The sequence below is a fragment of the Rhinolophus hipposideros genome, assembly GCF_964194185.1.
Source record: "Rhinolophus hipposideros genome assembly, chromosome: 22".
In the NCBI taxonomy this organism is placed as follows: Eukaryota; Metazoa; Chordata; class Mammalia; order Chiroptera; family Rhinolophidae; genus Rhinolophus; species Rhinolophus hipposideros.
In genome coordinates, this window is record NC_138068.1 from 20,046,078 (window position 1) to 20,064,512 (window position 18,435).

An 18,435-nucleotide genomic window follows, 5' to 3' on the forward strand; every position below is an offset into this window, starting at 1 on the left:
TAGGCACTGTACAAGTCTCTGGGGATCTAAAGATGAATAAGGAGCTCGCAGACCAACAAGTAAAGCCACCATGAAAACAGAGCACTAAAAATCAGGTTTGTACAGGGTTCTATGGGAGGACAAAAGAGGGGTGTCTTAGCCACATGGGGGGTGGGGATGGGGAGAAAGGGGAACGTGGGGGAGGCCTCCGGGTGGACATGGGATCTGAGCTAATTCTTCATGGATACAGCATGTGCAATTGTCTGGAGGTGTCGGGAGTATTTAAAATGGCTAGAACTTGGGGGAAGGGAGTGTGGCGATGAGTAGAGAGGGTTGGAAAGGAGGGAAGTGGAGAGACTGATATATAATTACCTGTTCCCAAGTGGACAAATTACAGAGAATCACTTGTGACTTGGCTGTGGCCCAGGATCAGCCAAAAAGCTCAAGTAAGACATCTGGAAATGGACATGACAGGGCAACTGACAAATGACCCATCCATTCATCTAGGAACTCCAACTTCTAGGTTATGTCATCAAAGCATAAGTCCCTTCATTCTGTTCTCTCAGTCCCTCACACCCAGAATGTCACATTGTGTTCTCTTTCTGCATGGAAACTTTAATGAAGAATTATTGAGTTGAATAAACAGGGTGGTAGAGTGGGAAAAAGGCACACAGTCGTGACATGGAATCCTGACTTCACTACTTGCCGGCTGTGTGAGTTTCCTTATTTATAAAATGTAAACAGTAATTCCTCCTCCACAGGATTGTTATTAAGATGAAATGAAGGAATGCCCTGACCCATAATCACTCAAAAGGTGTCTGTTATCCCTTATGCTATCATTTATAAAATCAAAGTGGACTAAATGGCCTTTGACTCCTTCTGTGCCTTTTGAAATCTAGTCATCCCGCCCTCCCACATTCTCCTTGAACCCAGCCAGTCCTGTGGCTCCTGTGGGGGTAGTACATTGTCATGGGCAAGTCTACTTGCTGTTAGGTGCCCTGTGGACACGACCGTCTCTCACACAGCACTGGGAGCACTGCCCACAGAGAAACAACAACGGGCTTGAACTGTGTGCTCTGCACCCTGTCACTCAACCTTCTTAGGACCAAATACAATCACTTTCTATCAAAATTTAGCTTGAGGAAAATGTTTTTCTTACAGGAGATTTGGTATGGTTTCTGGTTTCAGAAAACGAATCCTGGGTAACCCAGAGGTTTTCCCTTTTGGCCTTTCTGCCAGGAATCTTTCAGCCAAATTTATAGCTTAAGTGTTGAGCATGGGATGCTTGGAAGTAACTTTTTTCATCTTTCCAACCACCAAGTTATGTTTCCTCCTTAAAAGTCTTACTTAAAAACATTGTTTCAATCTGGAAACTGCCGCAAGCCATTCCAAAAAGAGGTGTGGTCCAAATCTAAAATAAACCCAATGCCTCTCTAAAAATCCACCTAAAATGAATTATGGCATTTGGGAAATGGCTGGGGATCATTGGACAGATACCGCTGCAAACCAGTTAGCCAACTGAGTCCTTTTTGGAACACCTGCCTCTAAGTTAGCATGGAATTGAAGAATCTTCTCCCCTCCTTCCCCCAGTACTGCTTCTGGTAGGAGATAGGGAACAGGGAACTTTTGGCATAAACACACTCCGGCCTTCTCAGGCTTTGGGGAATTGAAAGCATCTCCTCCTCAGTAAAGGGCTACCTGCTTATCCAGGTCCTTTCCTGGGATACACCAAGCAAAGAGTGTCTCAGAGTCAATCAGGATCCATTCTGAAGGACACAGAGCCTATCTCAGCAGCATCAGGAGTTAGGAGCTAAGCCCTCAGGTCCTAGACAAATGCCTGGATTGGGACCAAACACTGGAATGGATCAGCCTTCTCTGGGCTCTGTTTCCCTCCCAGGTTCACTGGGGACAAGTCTCAGAACTCCAGGCAGATGCCCATGAGGGGAAATGGGAGGGGGTGGGGCTGGTCAAGTGACAGCTCTAGGCCAGGGAACAGGGCCTTGAGGTCGGACCTGGTGTGTGTGTATGTGTGTGTGTGTGTGTGTGTGTGTGTGTATTAGAGGGTAGGAGGCTAAAGACTATGGATTAGGCACCAGACAATCCCAATGTCTGCTGCTTATTAACCCTGTCTCTGCCTCTCACTTGCTTTGTGACCCAGGGAGTCCTCTCAGTGCTCGGGGCAGAGGCCCCTGATGTTGGAATAAGTCTTCTACACTCCAGTCATAGCAATTCCAAAACATTCCCTGTGCTTTCACGCTTCCAGGCTGTTCCTGCGGCCTCAAAGCCCATTCTCTTCAAGTGTGTTAGCGCGCTCATCCCTCAAGTTCTAGCTGAAGTGTCACCTCTTTGGTAAACCTTCCTTAACTCTCCCTGGCAGAGCTAATGGGTATCCTCTTTACTCCTGCAGTGCCTTACTTCTCCACCACCCTAAACAAAACTGCCACAGTATATCACACCTGTGAGTTCATATGTTTACCCCACTAGAATGAGTTACTGAGGAGCAGAGACTCTTATTTATTTTTGTTTGCTACAGTACTTAGCAGTACCTAGCACAGTAAGTAATCACTGAATGAATGAATGAATGAATGAATGAACGAACGAACAAATGATTCATCTAGGAGGCACTGTTTGGGTACGAAGGAAGGGATTTTTCATCTTGGAAATGTTTATTGAGTAATGCACATGAAAGTACCAAGCACAGTTCTTGGTATCTATTAGAGGCTGAAAAAAATGTTTGCTGAAATTCAATCTATTGTGGTTTGACTTCTTTGCTTGATGAGGCAATAGGCTCCATTGTCCCATCTGAAAAAAAAAAGATAAAATCCACAAAAGGAAAAATGCCCATTCAGTTTTAAACAAAATGACCTATCTTTCATCTTTTTACACTTGGATCCATTAATCAATCACCAGCCACATCCGAAGTCTAACCTTTACAGCTCAGTTAACCAACTCTAAGGTGTCTGTCACCCTTTAAGTGCTGAGAGAGGTGTAAACCCAGAGGAAAGTGAGAAAAAGCTGAGTTGCAAGCAGGGACCAAAATAGCTGGGTTGAACCAAAGATGCAGAGATCAGAGACAGTACAGTGTGATTAGTCGGCTGGCTAGCAGGTGGGATTTGGGTTCCCGAGAAGCCAAAGCTGAGATGTTCAGGAGTAGTGGTAGGCAAAGGAGAGAGCGGAGAATAACAAGGAGGAAAAATGTGGCCTGAAGAGACAGCGACAGACAGCAGAGGCGGTGGTGAGATTAGAAGTGGCAATGGAGGCAGCGAGAAGCAGATCAACTGGTGGAGCTGCCAGTTTGCTCTGGGGAGACAGAGACGGCCCTGGGCATTGGGGGAGGAGAGAAAGACGGATCAGTTAAAAGATGGATCAGGTAGCATGCAGGAGCATCACACCTGGCTGGGTGGGAGCCCAAATCAGACTGTCCAGGCCTGGAGAAAAAGTGGGAGAATGGGTAGGATCAGGTGTTTGATCAGAAATGCAGTGGGCCTGGGCGGCCGGATGGCTCAGTTGGTTAGAGCGCGAGCTCTGAATAACAGGGGTGCTGGTTTGATTCCCACATGGGCCAGTGAGCTGCGCCCTTCATAACTAGACTGAAGAAATCGAGCTGCCGCTGAGCTTCTGGAGGGGCAGCCGGATGGCTCAGTTGGTTAGAGCTCAAGCTCTCAACAACAAGGTTGCCGGTTCAATTCCCACATGGGATGGTGGGCTGCACCGCCTGCAACTAAAGATTGAAAACGGCGACTGGACTTGGAGCTGAGCTGCGCCCTCAACAACTAGACTGAAGGACAACAACTTGGAGCTGATGGGCTCTGGAGAAACAAGCTGTTCCCCAATAAAAAAAGAAAAGAAGAGAAGAGAAAAGAAAAGAGCCAGAAGGTATTATCAGAAAGGCCAGAGGTGAAGTCTACAAAGAAGGACCAAGCAGAAGCAAGGGCTAGTCTCAAATTTGGAAGCAAGGGCTAGAATGAGGGGGGAAGAATAAAAGACCTTCTCAAATTTGGAAGCAAGTGCTAGAATGAGGGGGGAAGAATAAAAGACCATGATCATAGAGGTTGGGCAGTCGAGGTCATAATCTAGGGTGAAGGGTGATGATGTGAGTAAGAGGAATAAGGCATTGGTCTCAACACGCACAGGAAGTCCAAGTCCAGTTCTAGAGGTTGTACAAGGGCTGACAATTAAAGTTCACGAACTTGTTGCAATGATGTTGCTAACTTTTTTTGGTATCAGAGGGATTATTCATTATGAAGTTGTACCAACTGGATAAACACTTAACCAAGTTTACTATTTGAAAGTGCTGAAAAGGCTGTGTGAAAAAGTTAGACGACCTAAACTTTTCTCCAACAATTCATGGCTCTTGTATCACGACAGTGCACCAGCTCACACAGCACTGTCTGGGGGGAAGGTTTTAGCCAGTAAACAAATAACTGTATTGGAACACCCTCCCTACTCACCTGATCTGGCCCCTAATGACTTCTTTCTTTACCCCAAAATAAAGGAAATATTGAAAGGAAGACATTTTGATTATATTCAGGACATCAAGGTAATATGACGACAGCTCTGATGGCCATTCCAGAAAAAGAGTTCCAAAATTGCTTTGAAGGGTGGACGAGGTGCTGGCGTCAGTGCATAGCTTCCCAAGGGGAGTACTTTGAAGGTGACCATAGTGATATTCGGCAATGGGGTATGTAGCACTTTTTCTAGGATGAGTTCGTGAAATTAATTGTCTGACCTCATATATATAGAGGGACAGTGACAAACTAGGGCACGACTAAGGGAAAGTGGTCAGGAAAGTGAGGGAACTAGGAACCATGTCCTGTGAGAAAAGATGAAGGACGTGTAGGCTGCAGAAGGGAGGGCTGCAGGGAATGTGACAGTCTTCAGAAAGCCTAAGGGCTATGGATAAAGATTTAGATTCTGGTTAGCACAGAGTGCAAAATGAAGACCAACATGGGAGATTACAGAATGTAGATCTTTTTTTTTTTTTTTTTTTTTTTTTTTTTTTTTTTTTTTTTGAGAGTTTATTTTTATTTTTATTTTTTTTTAATTTATTTATTGGGGTGACAATTGTTAATGAAGTTACATAATTTCAGGTGTACAATTCCGTATTACATCATCAATAAATCCCATTGTGTGTTCACCACCCAGAGTCAGTTCTCCTTCCATCACCATATATTTGATCCCCCTTACCCTCATCTCCCTCCCCCCACCCCCCTTACCCTCTGGTAACCACTAAACTATGTCTGTGTCTATGAGTTCTTGTTTCTCATTTGTTTGTCTTGTTTTTGGTTTATATACCACATATCAGTGAAATCATAGGGTTCTCTGCTTTTTCTGTCTGACTTATTTCGCTTAGCATTATATTCTCAAGATCCATCCATGTTGTCAGAAATGTTCCTATATCATCTTTCCTTAACGCTGAATAGTATTCCATTGTGTATATGTACCACAACTTCTTTATCCATTCATCTATCGAAGGACATTTTGGTTGTTTCCATGTCTTGGCCACCGTAAACAAAGCTGCAATGAACATTGGAGTACACGTGTCTCTATAGAGAAATGCTTTTATATTTTTGGGGTAGATACCCAGGAGAGCGATTGCTGGGTCATATGGTAATTCTATTCGTAATTTCTTGAGGAACCTCCACACTGCCTTCCATAGCGGCTGCACCAGTCTGCACAGAATGTAGATCTTGACTTATTATTAGAAACAACTTTTTGACAGAGATGTTCTAATTATAATAACAATGAAAAGAGCTACTATTATTAGAACGCCCACAACATACCTGCCATTGTGCTAGGTACTTTAGAATGCAGTGACCCCACAAGATAGGAATTATGATCCCCAGTTTGCAGATGAGGAAACTTGGGTTCAGAAACATTAAGTAATCACCTAGAGCCACAAAGCTAATAAGTGGCAGGATTCAAACCCAGATATATCTGAAACTTTCTCCTTATCACATTTGTTATCACACAGTGTTGTAATCATGTGTTGAATTATTTGTCTCTTCTTCTTGACTATAGGGCAGGGCCCATCATCGGTCTTCTTCACCATTGTATCTCCAAACCCGTCATCTGTCTTCTTCACCATTGTATCTCCACACCTATCACAGGGCCTGGCATAGATACATATTTATTGAATGAAAATGAGTTACACTGCTCAGGGCGAGGGTTCGCTGGTCAAAACTTGCTATAGAACAGGGTTTCTCAACCTCGGCACTATTGATCTTTTGAGCCAGATAATTCTTTGTTATGGTGGGGATGCTGTCCTGTACACTGTAGGATGTTTAGCAGCATTCTTGGCTTTTACACTAAATGCCAGATATCTCCAGACATTGCTGAAAGTTCCCCTGAGCATGGGCAAAAGTGCCCTCAATTGCCACTACTAGAAAGGGATTCCCATTTAGGGCTGCCTTAATATCCTCTCAGGGTCCTTTAAACCCTAAATTCTACATTTTAAGGAAAGCACTATGCATTCAGTCACTAGTCTCCCAGTCTGAGGCTCAGAGTGAGAGCTGGTTTACTTCTTTGGGCAGGTGGAGGTGAGCGGGCGTGGTGTCGGGTGTGGAGAGCAGTGAGGAGCAAGCCAGCTTGAGAGGGCGTTGAGGGTTATGGTTAAGAGTGTATGCTCTGGAGACAAGCTGTGCTGGGTTCAAATCCTAATTCTTGCATTTACCTGTTCCATGACCATAGGCAAATGATTGGACCACTCTGTGGCGCATTGCCTTAGTATGTGCCTCGTGGAGTGGTTGTGAAGATTAAATAACATGTGGTATTAAGTACTCAGGAAAAGATAGCAATAATAATGATTATGATTTTCCTGATAGGTGACAACTGTAAACACTTCACTATACTGTAGCCCCAAACACTGAGGCTGTGCTTCTCAGTGTGCAGTCCTTGTACGTCATGGGCTGTCAGCATCTCACCATCCGGGGAGCTTGTTAAAAGCGTATCTTCCAGAGGATTTTATGAATTTGACCTCAAAAGCAAGGGAAGTAAAAGCTAAAATAAATGAATGGGACTGTATCAAACTAAAAAGCTCCTGCTCCGCAAAAGAAGCCATCAACAAAACAAAGAGACAACCAACCGAATGGGAGAAGCTATTTGCAAACAACGTCTCCAATACGGGGCTAATATCCAAAACATATAAGGAACTCATAAACTCAACAACAAAAAAGATAAACAATCCAATTAAAAATTGGGCAGAGGACATGAACAGAAACTTCTCCCAAGAAGACACACAAACAGCCAACAGATATATGAAAAAATGCTCAACTTCACTAGCTATTAGGGAAATGCAAATCGAAACCGCAATCACCTCACACCTGTTAGAATGGCTATCATCAACAAGACAAACAATTAGCGTTGGAGAGGCTGTGGAGAAAAAAGGAGCCCTCATACACAGTTAGTGTGGGAATGCAGATTGGTGCAGCTGCTATGGAAGGCAGTGTGGAGGTTTTTCAAAATTAAGAATAGAATTACCATATGACCCAACAATCACTCTCCTGGGTATTTACCAAAAAAATCTGAAAACATTTATCCATAAAGACAAGTGTGCTCCAATGTTCATTGCAGCTTTATTTACGGTGGCCAAAGACATGGAAACAACCAAAGTCCTTTGATAGATGATTGGATAAAGATGTGGTACATATACACAATACTATTCTGCCATCAGAAAAGATGAAATACTGTCATTTGCGACAACATGGATGGATTTTGAAATTATTATGTAAGCGAAATAAATCAGAAAAAGTTGAGAACCATATGACTTCACTCATATGTGGGATATAAAACTGAAAGCAACAAAGGAACAAGATAAACAAATAAAGAAACAAAAACTCATAGACACAGACAACAGATTAGTGGTCACGAAAGAGTAAGGGGGGAAAGAAATTGGTAGAAAAGGGTAAAAGGGGTCAAATATATGGTGATGGAAGGAGAACTGACTGCGTGGTGAGCACCCAATATGACATATAGATGATGTATTATCGAATTGTACGCTTGAAACCTATGTGATTTTACCAATCATTGTCACCCCAATAAATTTAATTAAAAGAAAAAAAAGCACATCTTCCCAAACCCGAATCTCGATCTACTGAATCAGACTCTCTGAGGCTGGGAACTGGGAATCTGTATCTCAGGTTATTCAGTTGCCTACTAAAGTTTGAGAACCTCTGCACTAAGGACCGCTGGGAGTGATGACACTATGCCATGAAGAAATGGTCATGTTATATTTAGTATCATCTCTAATTTACTAAGGCAGAAAGTATTGAGAAAAGCCCTCCATTAAAATGGGCTCAATAGCTAGCACCTGCTCTCTGTGCCTCGGCTCTGCTCTCATCTCTGGGTCCTTTGCCTGTCCTCCTCCTTGGCCAATCCTAACTTCAGTACCCCAACACAGATTCCACTGCATCATTGCATACCGGCCTCAAGAGTGGCCTAAGATCATGCTTTCCCATCCATTGCCATGTTCAGGCCTTACAAATGGATTTTGGCCTCATTTTCCCTGTCTGGCACTCAGGTCCTGCGTAGAGATTGTTATGATCCTAATGTGTTTCTCAGAGTCTCAGATTCCCCGCCGGGTTCTCAGTCTCTTCCAGAGAGTGAGACTCTAGTCCCTAAACACCTGGGAGCTGAGTGGGGCCCTATGTGAAAAGAGGTCACTTGGGACCAAGAGGCCACCACATGCCAGCTAGTGCCTCTTTGCTCTTTCCAGCTGAGTGTCCTTGGGCAAATGATCTAACTTCTTGAAGAATCATTTTCTTCGTCTGTTAAATAGGGGATGATCAGAGAAGGGTTGTTAGGAGGATTCAGTGAGAGGATACACTGAGGTAAGTAAAATAATTGCCCTTCAAAGATTGCATCCTAATCCTCCAAACCTGTGACTATATTACCTTCCATGGGAAAGGAGGCTTCACAGGTATGATTAAGTTAAGGCCCTTCAGTGGGGAGATAATCCTGGGTTACTAGGTGGTCTTAATGTAATCACAACGGTTCTTGTAACAGGGAGGCCGGAGGGTCAGAGCCAGAGGAGGAGCTATGGCGACATCAGAAGCAGACATAAGAGCGATATCATTGCTGGAAGGGCTCACAAGCCAAGGAATGTGGGCAGCCTCTGGAAGCTGGAAAAGCCGAGGTATGAATTCTCTCTTAGAGCCTCCTAGAAAGAATGCCGTCCTGCTGACACCTTGATTTTAGTCACGTAAGTCCCGTTTTGATCTTCTAATCTCCAGAACTGTAAAACAGTACATTTGTGTTGTAAAGCCACTAATTTGTGGTAATTCGTTTCAGCAGCAATAGGAGACTAACAGGTATGTGTAAAAGCATTGAGCAGATCTTGGCACATAAGCAGCGTTCTTCCAACATTATTGTTTGTATTCTTGTTTCCACACTCTCCAGCAATAGATTGACCACCACCTTTGGTCAATGCTGCCAGAACAAATCACTGTGTCTCTTTGGTGACTCTTCAGAGACCAGCCCTGTTGCTGTGTCGGTTCCCCCCAACTCCCTTTCCACTGAAACCCCTCTTCCTCCTCTAGCCGTACAACTGAGCTCCTAGCCTTGCCGCTGAGCCCAGCTGAGTTACAATTACTTTTTTAAAACTTCAAACTTGAAGGTTTAACCATTCAGGGATCCAGAAAATGCACTGGTCAACAATACTTAGAGAGCATCTCATTTAACACGCTTGTTTTGCAGAAGTGAAAAATAAAAGAGAGGGAGAAATGACTTATCCAAAATCACAGAGCAAGTTGGTAGAGGAACTGAAAGTGGAGCCCAATGTCGCTGTGTCTTAAGAAGCATTCTCTCTGTCATGGTACCCCCTCCACACTGGCTCTGGTTTCCCTCCAAAGGCTCTGTCTTTTTTTTTCACTTACTGCCAGACTGAGACGGGCCTTCAGGATCACCCACAACGCCTGACTTAGCTTCTTGCCAAACACCTTAAGGGCATGGTGTTGCATCTTGGCTGCCACCAGCTCTTAAGTGGGTGATAAGAACACTAGCAGGAATTCCCTGTGCAGTGTCCTCAGCCCACTTCCCGGAGGCCACCACAAGCCAGGCCATCGCTATGCCCGGGGAGGTGGCACCTTTGGGGTTTTGGGTCAGCTCTGGGATGTCCGAGTTTTCCAGTTCTGGGGAGACCTTCTCCCGAGGCCAGGAGTGTGGCTGTGCTCTCATTTACTGTATGAGAAGCGAGGAGCCTGAGCCTTCCTCCCTCTTTCCAGTGCCTTCCTGCACATCTGCCAGTTTTCTGGCCCCTGGGGCTTAACTTATTGCTGAGTTACAAAAGGGAAGAGGGAAGACAAAGACCGTGGTCAGGCCTTAGTTTCTCAACTGTAACAGGCAGATGGCCAAGCTAAATAACCTCTAAGTAATTATATAAAGTTCTATTATTTTAGCTAAATTGGATTGAGTGTGGAGCCGATCTCCTGGCTCCTCACTGCCAGTCTTAAAGCCCGAGCTCCTTAGCATGGCACTCAACAAGCTTCACAATCTGATGCCAATCACCTTCCTAGCATTATCGTCTGTCTGTGCGTCCTACTCTCTTATTGTCCCCCCCCCCAGTACCCCTTACTCTAGCTACAGACCTTCTGGTGTCGCCGGAACATATCCTGCTGGTTCCTTCCTCTGTGCCGTTTTCATCCCCTCTCCCTAGAATGCCTTCCCACATGCGTTCTGGCCTCGCCCTGATAAATGATTAAATATGCTTCAAAATGCAGCTTGAATGCCACTTCAGCTGGGACGCCTACCTGGGGTTCTATGACCTTCCTCTGTGCTCCCAGTGGCATTTTATGCACCCCTCACTGTCACACCACATCATACATATAAAAAATGCTCGTTACCCCCACTGAACTCGTCCTCATACAGCTTATAGCCTGCCTGGCGAGGGACATGGACATGGAAAGACTAAATGTTTCCTCACAATCATGGGAAGTGGCCTGAAAGGAAAAGGAGAAGGTGCTGTGAAAGTGTGTGACAGGAGATGCAGGCTGTGATCAGGGGCGGGCTCCCTGAGGCGATCACATCTCGGCGGAGACCTGTGTATGAGTAGAAGAAGAGATGAAGGTAGGAGAATGAGCATCCCAGGAAAAAGACTATCTTATTGAATGCCCGAGATGGGAAGGAGCCTGTGTGTTAGAAAAAGAGAAAGAAGGCCAAGGTGGCTGAAGTGTCCTGAGAAGGGGATACAAAAGGAAGTCAGGGAGGCGGGCAGGCCTCAGTCAGTCAGAGCCTCAGGCCTGTTAAGCAGCCTGGTGGATGCTGGGTACAAAGGGGTTCAGAATACTATTCATTTTATGTTCGTGTGTGTTTGAAATCTTTCCATTAAAAGAACTAAAAGGAAGAAGTAGTAGTAGAGTCATCATGGTTTCGTCTTTATCCTAAAAGCCGTTTTAAGCAAGGTGAGGGTGGGAAGAACACACTCAGATTTATTGTTTATTTTTAGTTAAATATTTCAAGCATCCACAATAGTAAAACAAACGAACAACCATGAACCAGCTTTGTTAAATCTTAGCTTTTGCCATATTTGCTTCAGATATAACTGACCGCTGTGTAGATTTATTTTTAAAAGGTCACTCTGGTGGCTGTTTGAAGGAAGATTAGAGGCAGGAAAGAGAGGCTCATCAGTTGGGAAGTTTCTGAAGTCCAGATGAGACATGATAGAAATTTAGACTGAAGTGGAGGTGGTGAGAAGTGGACGCAGGGAAGACCTACTCAGGAGGTGGGGTTGCTGGGAATTGATGCGATTGAGGCGGGTGAGGAGAGAGAGGTGAAGGACGCTCCCATCTTTCTGGCCCAGTGTTTTAGGGGCACAGAGAACAGCGTGCGCATGAGTGTTTGTTGTGTAGACTTGCGTTTTTAAATGACTGTTGCTAACAAAAGTTGTTAATAACAATGCCTTGTTTTTCTCTACCTATTTTGTTATGACAACATGGTATGATCTTTGAGAAAATAATATCTTCTATATTGATGGCTTTGCCGTTCTCCTATAGATCGTTACAGTCTAATTCGAAGTTGCCTTTTAACATGAATGTACGAAGTAATGATGAAGAAAAACTAGTAAAGGACTTGAACGGAATCGGTTCTGAGGTCCAGAGACACCAAATGATTAGTTCCCAAATCTAGCAGCTGGAGAGGGCCAGACTGGGACTCACAGCTTTTATTCACATTCTAGTCCCTAAAACAGGCCCACAGACCTAAATTGTGTTGAGAAAGCTAAAAGCAGGGCAGGGGCCAGCATCCACAATGGCTCCAGAATAGGACCGGTCTCTCCACCTCCTCAACATGGCACTGAACAGGTAACATGTCTGCTAAGAAACCTTCCACGACTCCCTTCAGCCTTTGGACCAAGGCCAGTTTCACAATCTGCTCCCAGCCTCCCCTTTCCAGCCTCTTCTTCTCATACGCTCTGACTGGAAATAGCAAGTAACTCGATGCCCCAGGCACAGCAAATTATTTACTGTTTCCTAAACATGGCATGCACTGTTGTGGAGCCTTTGTTTATGGTTTTCCTTTTGTCTGGACTGCCCCCTCTCACCATTCCCAGGCCCTCTCCTCCCTCAGAGGTTTATCTTCCATACCAGCCTTCTTTCTAAAACCGTCCCTGACTTCCCCAGCCTCAGCTGGGGACCTTGTCTCCTCCCCCTTCAGTGCTTCCTCAGACACCTTGTTTATATCTCTAGCATGCATTCATTCATTCTTCCAAAAAAGTACTGATTTTTTTTAATGTACCAGGCATTATTCAAAGAAGTTGGTGGGGGATGCAGACAATGAAATTAATTTAAAAATATTTGTCAAGTATCCAGAATGTGCCAGGCACCTACTAGATACTGAGGAGACCTTGGCTGCAGTCTATCAAGAATTTGGTTCCTTTCATATTGAGTTCAAACTATACCATATCACAAGGCTAAGCATTTCCTGAGATTAATAATCTCTTTGGTACAATTCTGATTTACTTTTATTTGTTCTAAAACTACCTTGAAAATGGAAACGATTGGCTAAAAGGCTATTATAGTAATCCAGAATAGGACTGTTTAGTGAAGAAGGGAAAGCCCTCAGACCAAGGACGGAAAATCCAGCTCTGGTCCTCTACTACTTATTAGCTACACATGGGTTCCTGGACCCATGTGTAGGAACCCATGTGTAGACAAGTCACATCATCTGCAGAGTCCTCCGCTTGCTCATCTATAAAATGAGGACAATATCTTCCCTACCTACCTCATGGCATTGCTACCAGGACCAAGTGGAGCCATTCACATGAAAGCATCTGGACAGTGCAAAGCACCCTACAGATATAAGGCTATTAAAGTAATAGGGAAAACCACAGTCATAATAGGAGAAAATGAATTGAAAATACAGTGGACTAGATTCAGGTTAAGTAAAAGGAAGAACTTCCTAAGAGTGAAATTTTTTTTTAGACAACAGTGAAAATAAACTGGAAGCCATAATCACATTGAAATAAATTTTTGGCTTGGGAATCTGTTAATGCTTCTTAATAGGCCTACACCACCCCTAGACTCCTTCAGTGTTCTCTCTTTCCTTGACTACAGGTACAAGCTGAAGAACAGTTTCCATCTACCCATAGAAAATCTCTCAAAACTGGTCTAGAGGGCAGGAATCCATTATGCCCTTGGATCGGCCATCACATTCTCTTACTTATGTGGCCATTTTGATTGGTGTGTCTCTTTCTGCCTGCACTGACTTTCCTCAGAATCAAATTGGAAACTAGGAGGGCCAACAATACTGTTTGTGGGGCATTCTACTCAGCTAATAAGAGAAAGATGCTTTAAATAAATCAAACACAGGAAGACAATTATAGAATCAGTGGGACCCCTGAAGTGCAAAATACAAAAGAAAGACTCAAGAAAGCAAAGGAGAAAATAGACTCAGTGAAAATTTTTGTTTTTTACTTTATCTATTGGTAATGAAAGAACAGAGATAAGAAACCAAAAGCCAAAGATAGTGAAAATGCTTTCAACTAAGAAGTCAGAAAACTAGGGGGAAAAGTTCTAGTTCTGTCACCTACTATCAGGCTTAGTGTCCTTGGGCAATTCACTAATGGCAATTCAAGAGTTATCTATTAAGTACCACTTGATGACCATGGCCACCTCTCAATTTCTCTTTACTGTATGTCACTGCCACGAGATGACAGCCTACCTAATGGGTTATGAAAGAACTCAAGGGTGAAATTGTGGAACCACTGCTAAAAGGAATAACCTCCATTTCCACCGGAGGAAGGACAGGTGGGCAATAACTGCCATCTTCTTAGGGGTTTGAGATAAGGACTTGGAGACCCACATGCTCAGGAGCACCTATTTCAGACCTATGTAACTTTTTGGCATAAAAGATAAAGAGTATAATCATTGAATGCTTGAGTATTTAATGATGAGCATTGAGAGTTGGGGATTGTGTTAGATCTAAAAAACATAAAGCGTTTTGTTGGGGGAAGTCCTTGCCTAAGATCCACAACTCCCCCCCCAAATAATGTTTAATTATTTATAAAAACTTAAATGGCAAACTGGCTGGGGCTTCCTCAAAGTGTTCCCCTAAGAAGAGAGGAATAAATGACTAGAGAAGTCAGGGAAAGTTTCCTGGAGAAGCAGGGCTTGGGCTGAAACTTTAAGGAAAAGTTGCAGATGGTTGGGTGGAGGTGCAGACATAATCAGCATGCATAGAGGTCCAGAGAAACCTAGGTGGCTTGTCTTAAGATAAAGGAGAGACAAGCCTGTCTGGAGTAGAACTGTGTATGGAGGAGCAATGGGAAAGGCAGCCTTCTAGTGAGGAGGTAGGGTGGAGTCAGACTCCAGAGGCTTTAAAAGACAGAAAGAGGGATAAGCAACATTATCTGCTAGAGTAAGCAACATTAAAAGCAACAATAGTTTATAAGGTTTCAATCCTGTGATCCACTAGTATTCAACAGGCATAATTCAGTGCAAATTGTTGAGAGAAGCAGTGGCTATAATTCCCCTATCTTTCAGAGAGTTTCGGACAGCATATTAGGCTTTGAAAATGGAGTCATAGAATTAAGGGTGGTGTTTGTATCACAGCCTGAGAACTCACTTAGAGATAGGATACAATAGATGGAAATAATTGGTCACTTCTTTGAATGAAAGGAGATTAAGAGGGCAGGGGGCCCCGAGAGACCATGCTGCGACTTGTCTTATTTAAATTTTTTATAAGTGATTCAGAAGTAGAGCAAAGTAAAAATTTCAGGACTGCACATCATATTAAGCCCTTTCACATAGGGAAATGCTCTGCCAAAGGAGTGAGAGCTGAAGGAAGGTATTGAGTGGGATGCAAAATGGCAGCTAAACGTCAATGTGGGGGAAATGTAAGGTAATGCATTCCGATAAAAATAATCCACATATAGGGTGTTGTGTTCCAGGCTATCAGTTTTGACCCAGGAAAGGGATCCAGGAGCTACTGCAGATTGTTTCCTAAAGGCAGTGGCCTAATGTGTTGGGGTCAGGAAGGCTGACAAAGGGATAGGCAGAAGCAGGAAAGGACCTGAAAACCAAAGGGGAAGTCATCCTTCCTTTGTGCAAGACTACAGGGGACATATCTGGGGACAATGGTCAGGTTTATGTCTATTGAAAGTTAGGGCTCTAGGATATCTAGAAAAGGGCAACTAAAATGACACAAAGGATGAATGTAGCTATTCTAGGGGTGGCCTGTCTATACGGGGAAAACTTAAATGTGCAATGACCAAGGCTAAGAGAGGTGGAACAATCAAAGCCTATAAAACCAATGACAAATGGGTAAACATAACCTTCTCTCCAAATCCTGACATAGTCAAGCAAATAGCCTCTCAATGCTTGAAATATCATAGGAATAAAGGAATTTCAGAGTTGAAATCATCTAACCCTATCTCTTCATTTTTGAGATGGTAAAAGGCAAGCCTAGAGAAGGCAAGGAAATGGCCCAAGGTCACAAACCACCAGGGGCCAAGGTCAAATTAGAGCCCAGCCCTCCTAAATTCCAGGCCAGGGTCTTTCCACCTTGCCCTATGCACTGAGGAAGACTTAAGGAATCCTACTTTTTATAGGGTATAAACTCATGAAATGCATTACTTTGAGATAGAATAAAGCTGAAAACACAACATGGAAAGTTTTCACTAAAAGTCAGCCAGCAATTAGATCTTTGAAAAATAACTACCCAATGGGGCTAAAGAGACTTTCTACCCACTCCAATATTTTTGGATCATGTGCCCCTTTGTGAGTCTGCAGAAAGCTATGGATTCTCTCTAGAAAAACACATTTGCACACACAAACACAATTTTGCACAAAATTTCAGAGTTTATGACCCCTTGAGTTCCATGCCCAATTAAGAATCCCTGTTCTGGCAGATTCTTCTGAACAAACAGACTGCCTGCTTCAACAAGCACACTCCATCTCTTAGGATTATTGAGGCAATCACTCTGAAAAAACCCCACTGTCTCAACCTCACTTAACTACAAACTACAATTGCAGACCTTTAGGTTGGAAGAAACCAGGGAAATTACCTAAATCCACTGCCCTCACCCTCGTGTGATACAGAATAATGTTATGGTGAATATATCGAGACTAGAGTCAGCCTGCTTTGGTTAGAATCCCAACTCTATCGCTCACTAGCTGTGTGACCTTGGGCAAGTTACTTAAATTCTTTATTTCCACTGAAGGAAGGACAGGTGGGCATGTCAAGTGGGGATAATAATTACAGCTAACTGCTCGAGTAGTTATGAGGATTAAATAAGATACGAATTCACATAAAACAGCACCAGGCCTGGCACACAGTGAGTGCTCAGTAAATGCTAGCTGGCAGTATTGTTATTATTATGCCTGTATCCATCCAATCCCCTCCTGGAGCTTTTGCTTCCACATGCCAGTGCCGAGCATCTCCCCGCCTCCTAAGCTGGTTGAGCAGCTCCGATTGTTACAAACTTCTTCCTTTACTGAGCTGAAATTTGCCTTCTTGCAACCCTTACCCCCACCCCCGTCGGCCCGAGTTCTGCCCTGTGGGGCCTCGCCGAGCAAGTCTATCCTTCCTCCACGTGACAGCCCTTCGGATATGAAGACAGTGATCGAGTCCTTCCCCCGGCCCCCAGCCCCCACCCCGTTCTCTCTTCTCCAGCTCGAACAGCCTCGGTTCTTCTCCCAGCCCACGACAGACTGGCTGCGCTTACTATTTACTCCGAGGCGTTGTACGGTTTCCCTCGCACACGGTCCTGCAGGCCACGCAGCCCCCCCGCACCACAACAATCGGCCCTTGGGCTCCGCCCTCGCCCCCTGCCCCTGTCCGCGGTGCTGAAGCGGTTCCGGCCCCGCAGCCCCGGCGCCGCCCTTCCAGCCCCCGCCCTGGGACCCGGCCCGGGCCCCCGGCGCGGACCCCGGCGCGCCGCCTCCACCCCACCCCGGCGGCAGGCGCGGCCCGTCCCCGACGCCGCCCCCCGCCCTGCCCGAGGCCCCGCGCCCGCGCCCCGGCCCCGCGCACCGGCCCCACCTGCCCGGCGAAGGGCGCCTCCGCCTCGGCCGCCCGCGCCGCCGCCACCGCCGACCGGTCCCGGGCCCCCCCCGCCGCCGCCGCCGCCGCCGCCCGCGCGGCGCCCGGGAGGCAGCAGAGCGCGGGCAGCAGCAGCAGCAGCCGCCCCGGGGCCCGCCAGCGGCTCCAGCGCGGGGCCCAGCCCGGCGGCGGCGGCCCCAGCGCGGCGCGGCCGCCCCGGCTCCTCGGCATCCCCGCGGCGGGGCCCGGCCGCCCGGCTGCGATGGCGGCGGCGGCGGCGGCTCCGGCCGGGTCCTCCCGCTGCAGCCGCTGCGGAGCCGCCGAGTCACGGCGCCGCGGACACGCGCCCGGCCCGCCCGTCTTCGCCACCGCCGCCGCCTCGGCCGCCAGCGCGCCCCCGCCTCCGCGCGCCCCGCCCCGGCGGGGGGCGGCAGGGGGCGCCGGGGCAGCACCCCGCGGCCCCGCGCGGTGGAGGTTCTCCGCCGGTCCTGGGGCACCGGTCCGGGAGCGGCGCCGGGGTGGGGGTCGCAGAGGCCACGAGGACAGCTCAGGAGGCACGGTCAAAGGCGCGGGACTGGAGGAGGGGGCCTGAGGGGCAGGCCTGGGGGAGGGAGAAGAGGCTAAGCAAATAATCCTGGAGACAGAACCACAGGATGGCTCTGGGGAGGTTATACGAGGTTAGGGGTCCAGAGCCAAGGGACTCGCCCTGGGAGAGGGGGTCTGAGGGGTTGCCCTGGGGGCAATGGTAGGCTTGGAGGAGAATGAGCTGAAGACACAGCCCTGGAGGACAGAGTCCGATTGGCTGGCACTGGAGAAAAGGGTCTGAGGGGCTGCCCTGGTAGGGAGGGTGAGAAACTAAAGAATAAACCCGAGCAGTGTTTCAGGGCAGCAGCCCCGAGAGACATTAGGTGAAATTAAAGCGAAGCTCATTCCCTCAGCCCCTCCTCCCAGGGAGAGAAATCACCCAGCTGATTGATCATCTTT

General features: G+C 46.2%; 1 protein-coding gene across 2 annotated transcripts in view; it reads right to left on the bottom strand.

Moving 5' to 3' along the window:
- Positions 1–17,682, bottom strand: part of MMP24 (matrix metallopeptidase 24) — a gene marked incomplete at its 5' end in the record, with an annotated part of 42,013 nt that extends 24,331 nt beyond the window's left edge. Inside the window, one exon of one of the 2 annotated variants that reach the window (XM_081033591.1) lies at positions 17,452–17,682. In XM_081033591.1, the coding sequence (XP_080889717.1) occupies positions 17,452–17,682 (231 nt within the window). Of the gene's footprint in view, positions 1–17,134; positions 17,173–17,451 lie in introns of those variants that run through there. The other variant, XM_081033593.1, reaches the window with a different exon arrangement.
- Positions 17,683–18,435: the final 753 nt, after the last annotated feature.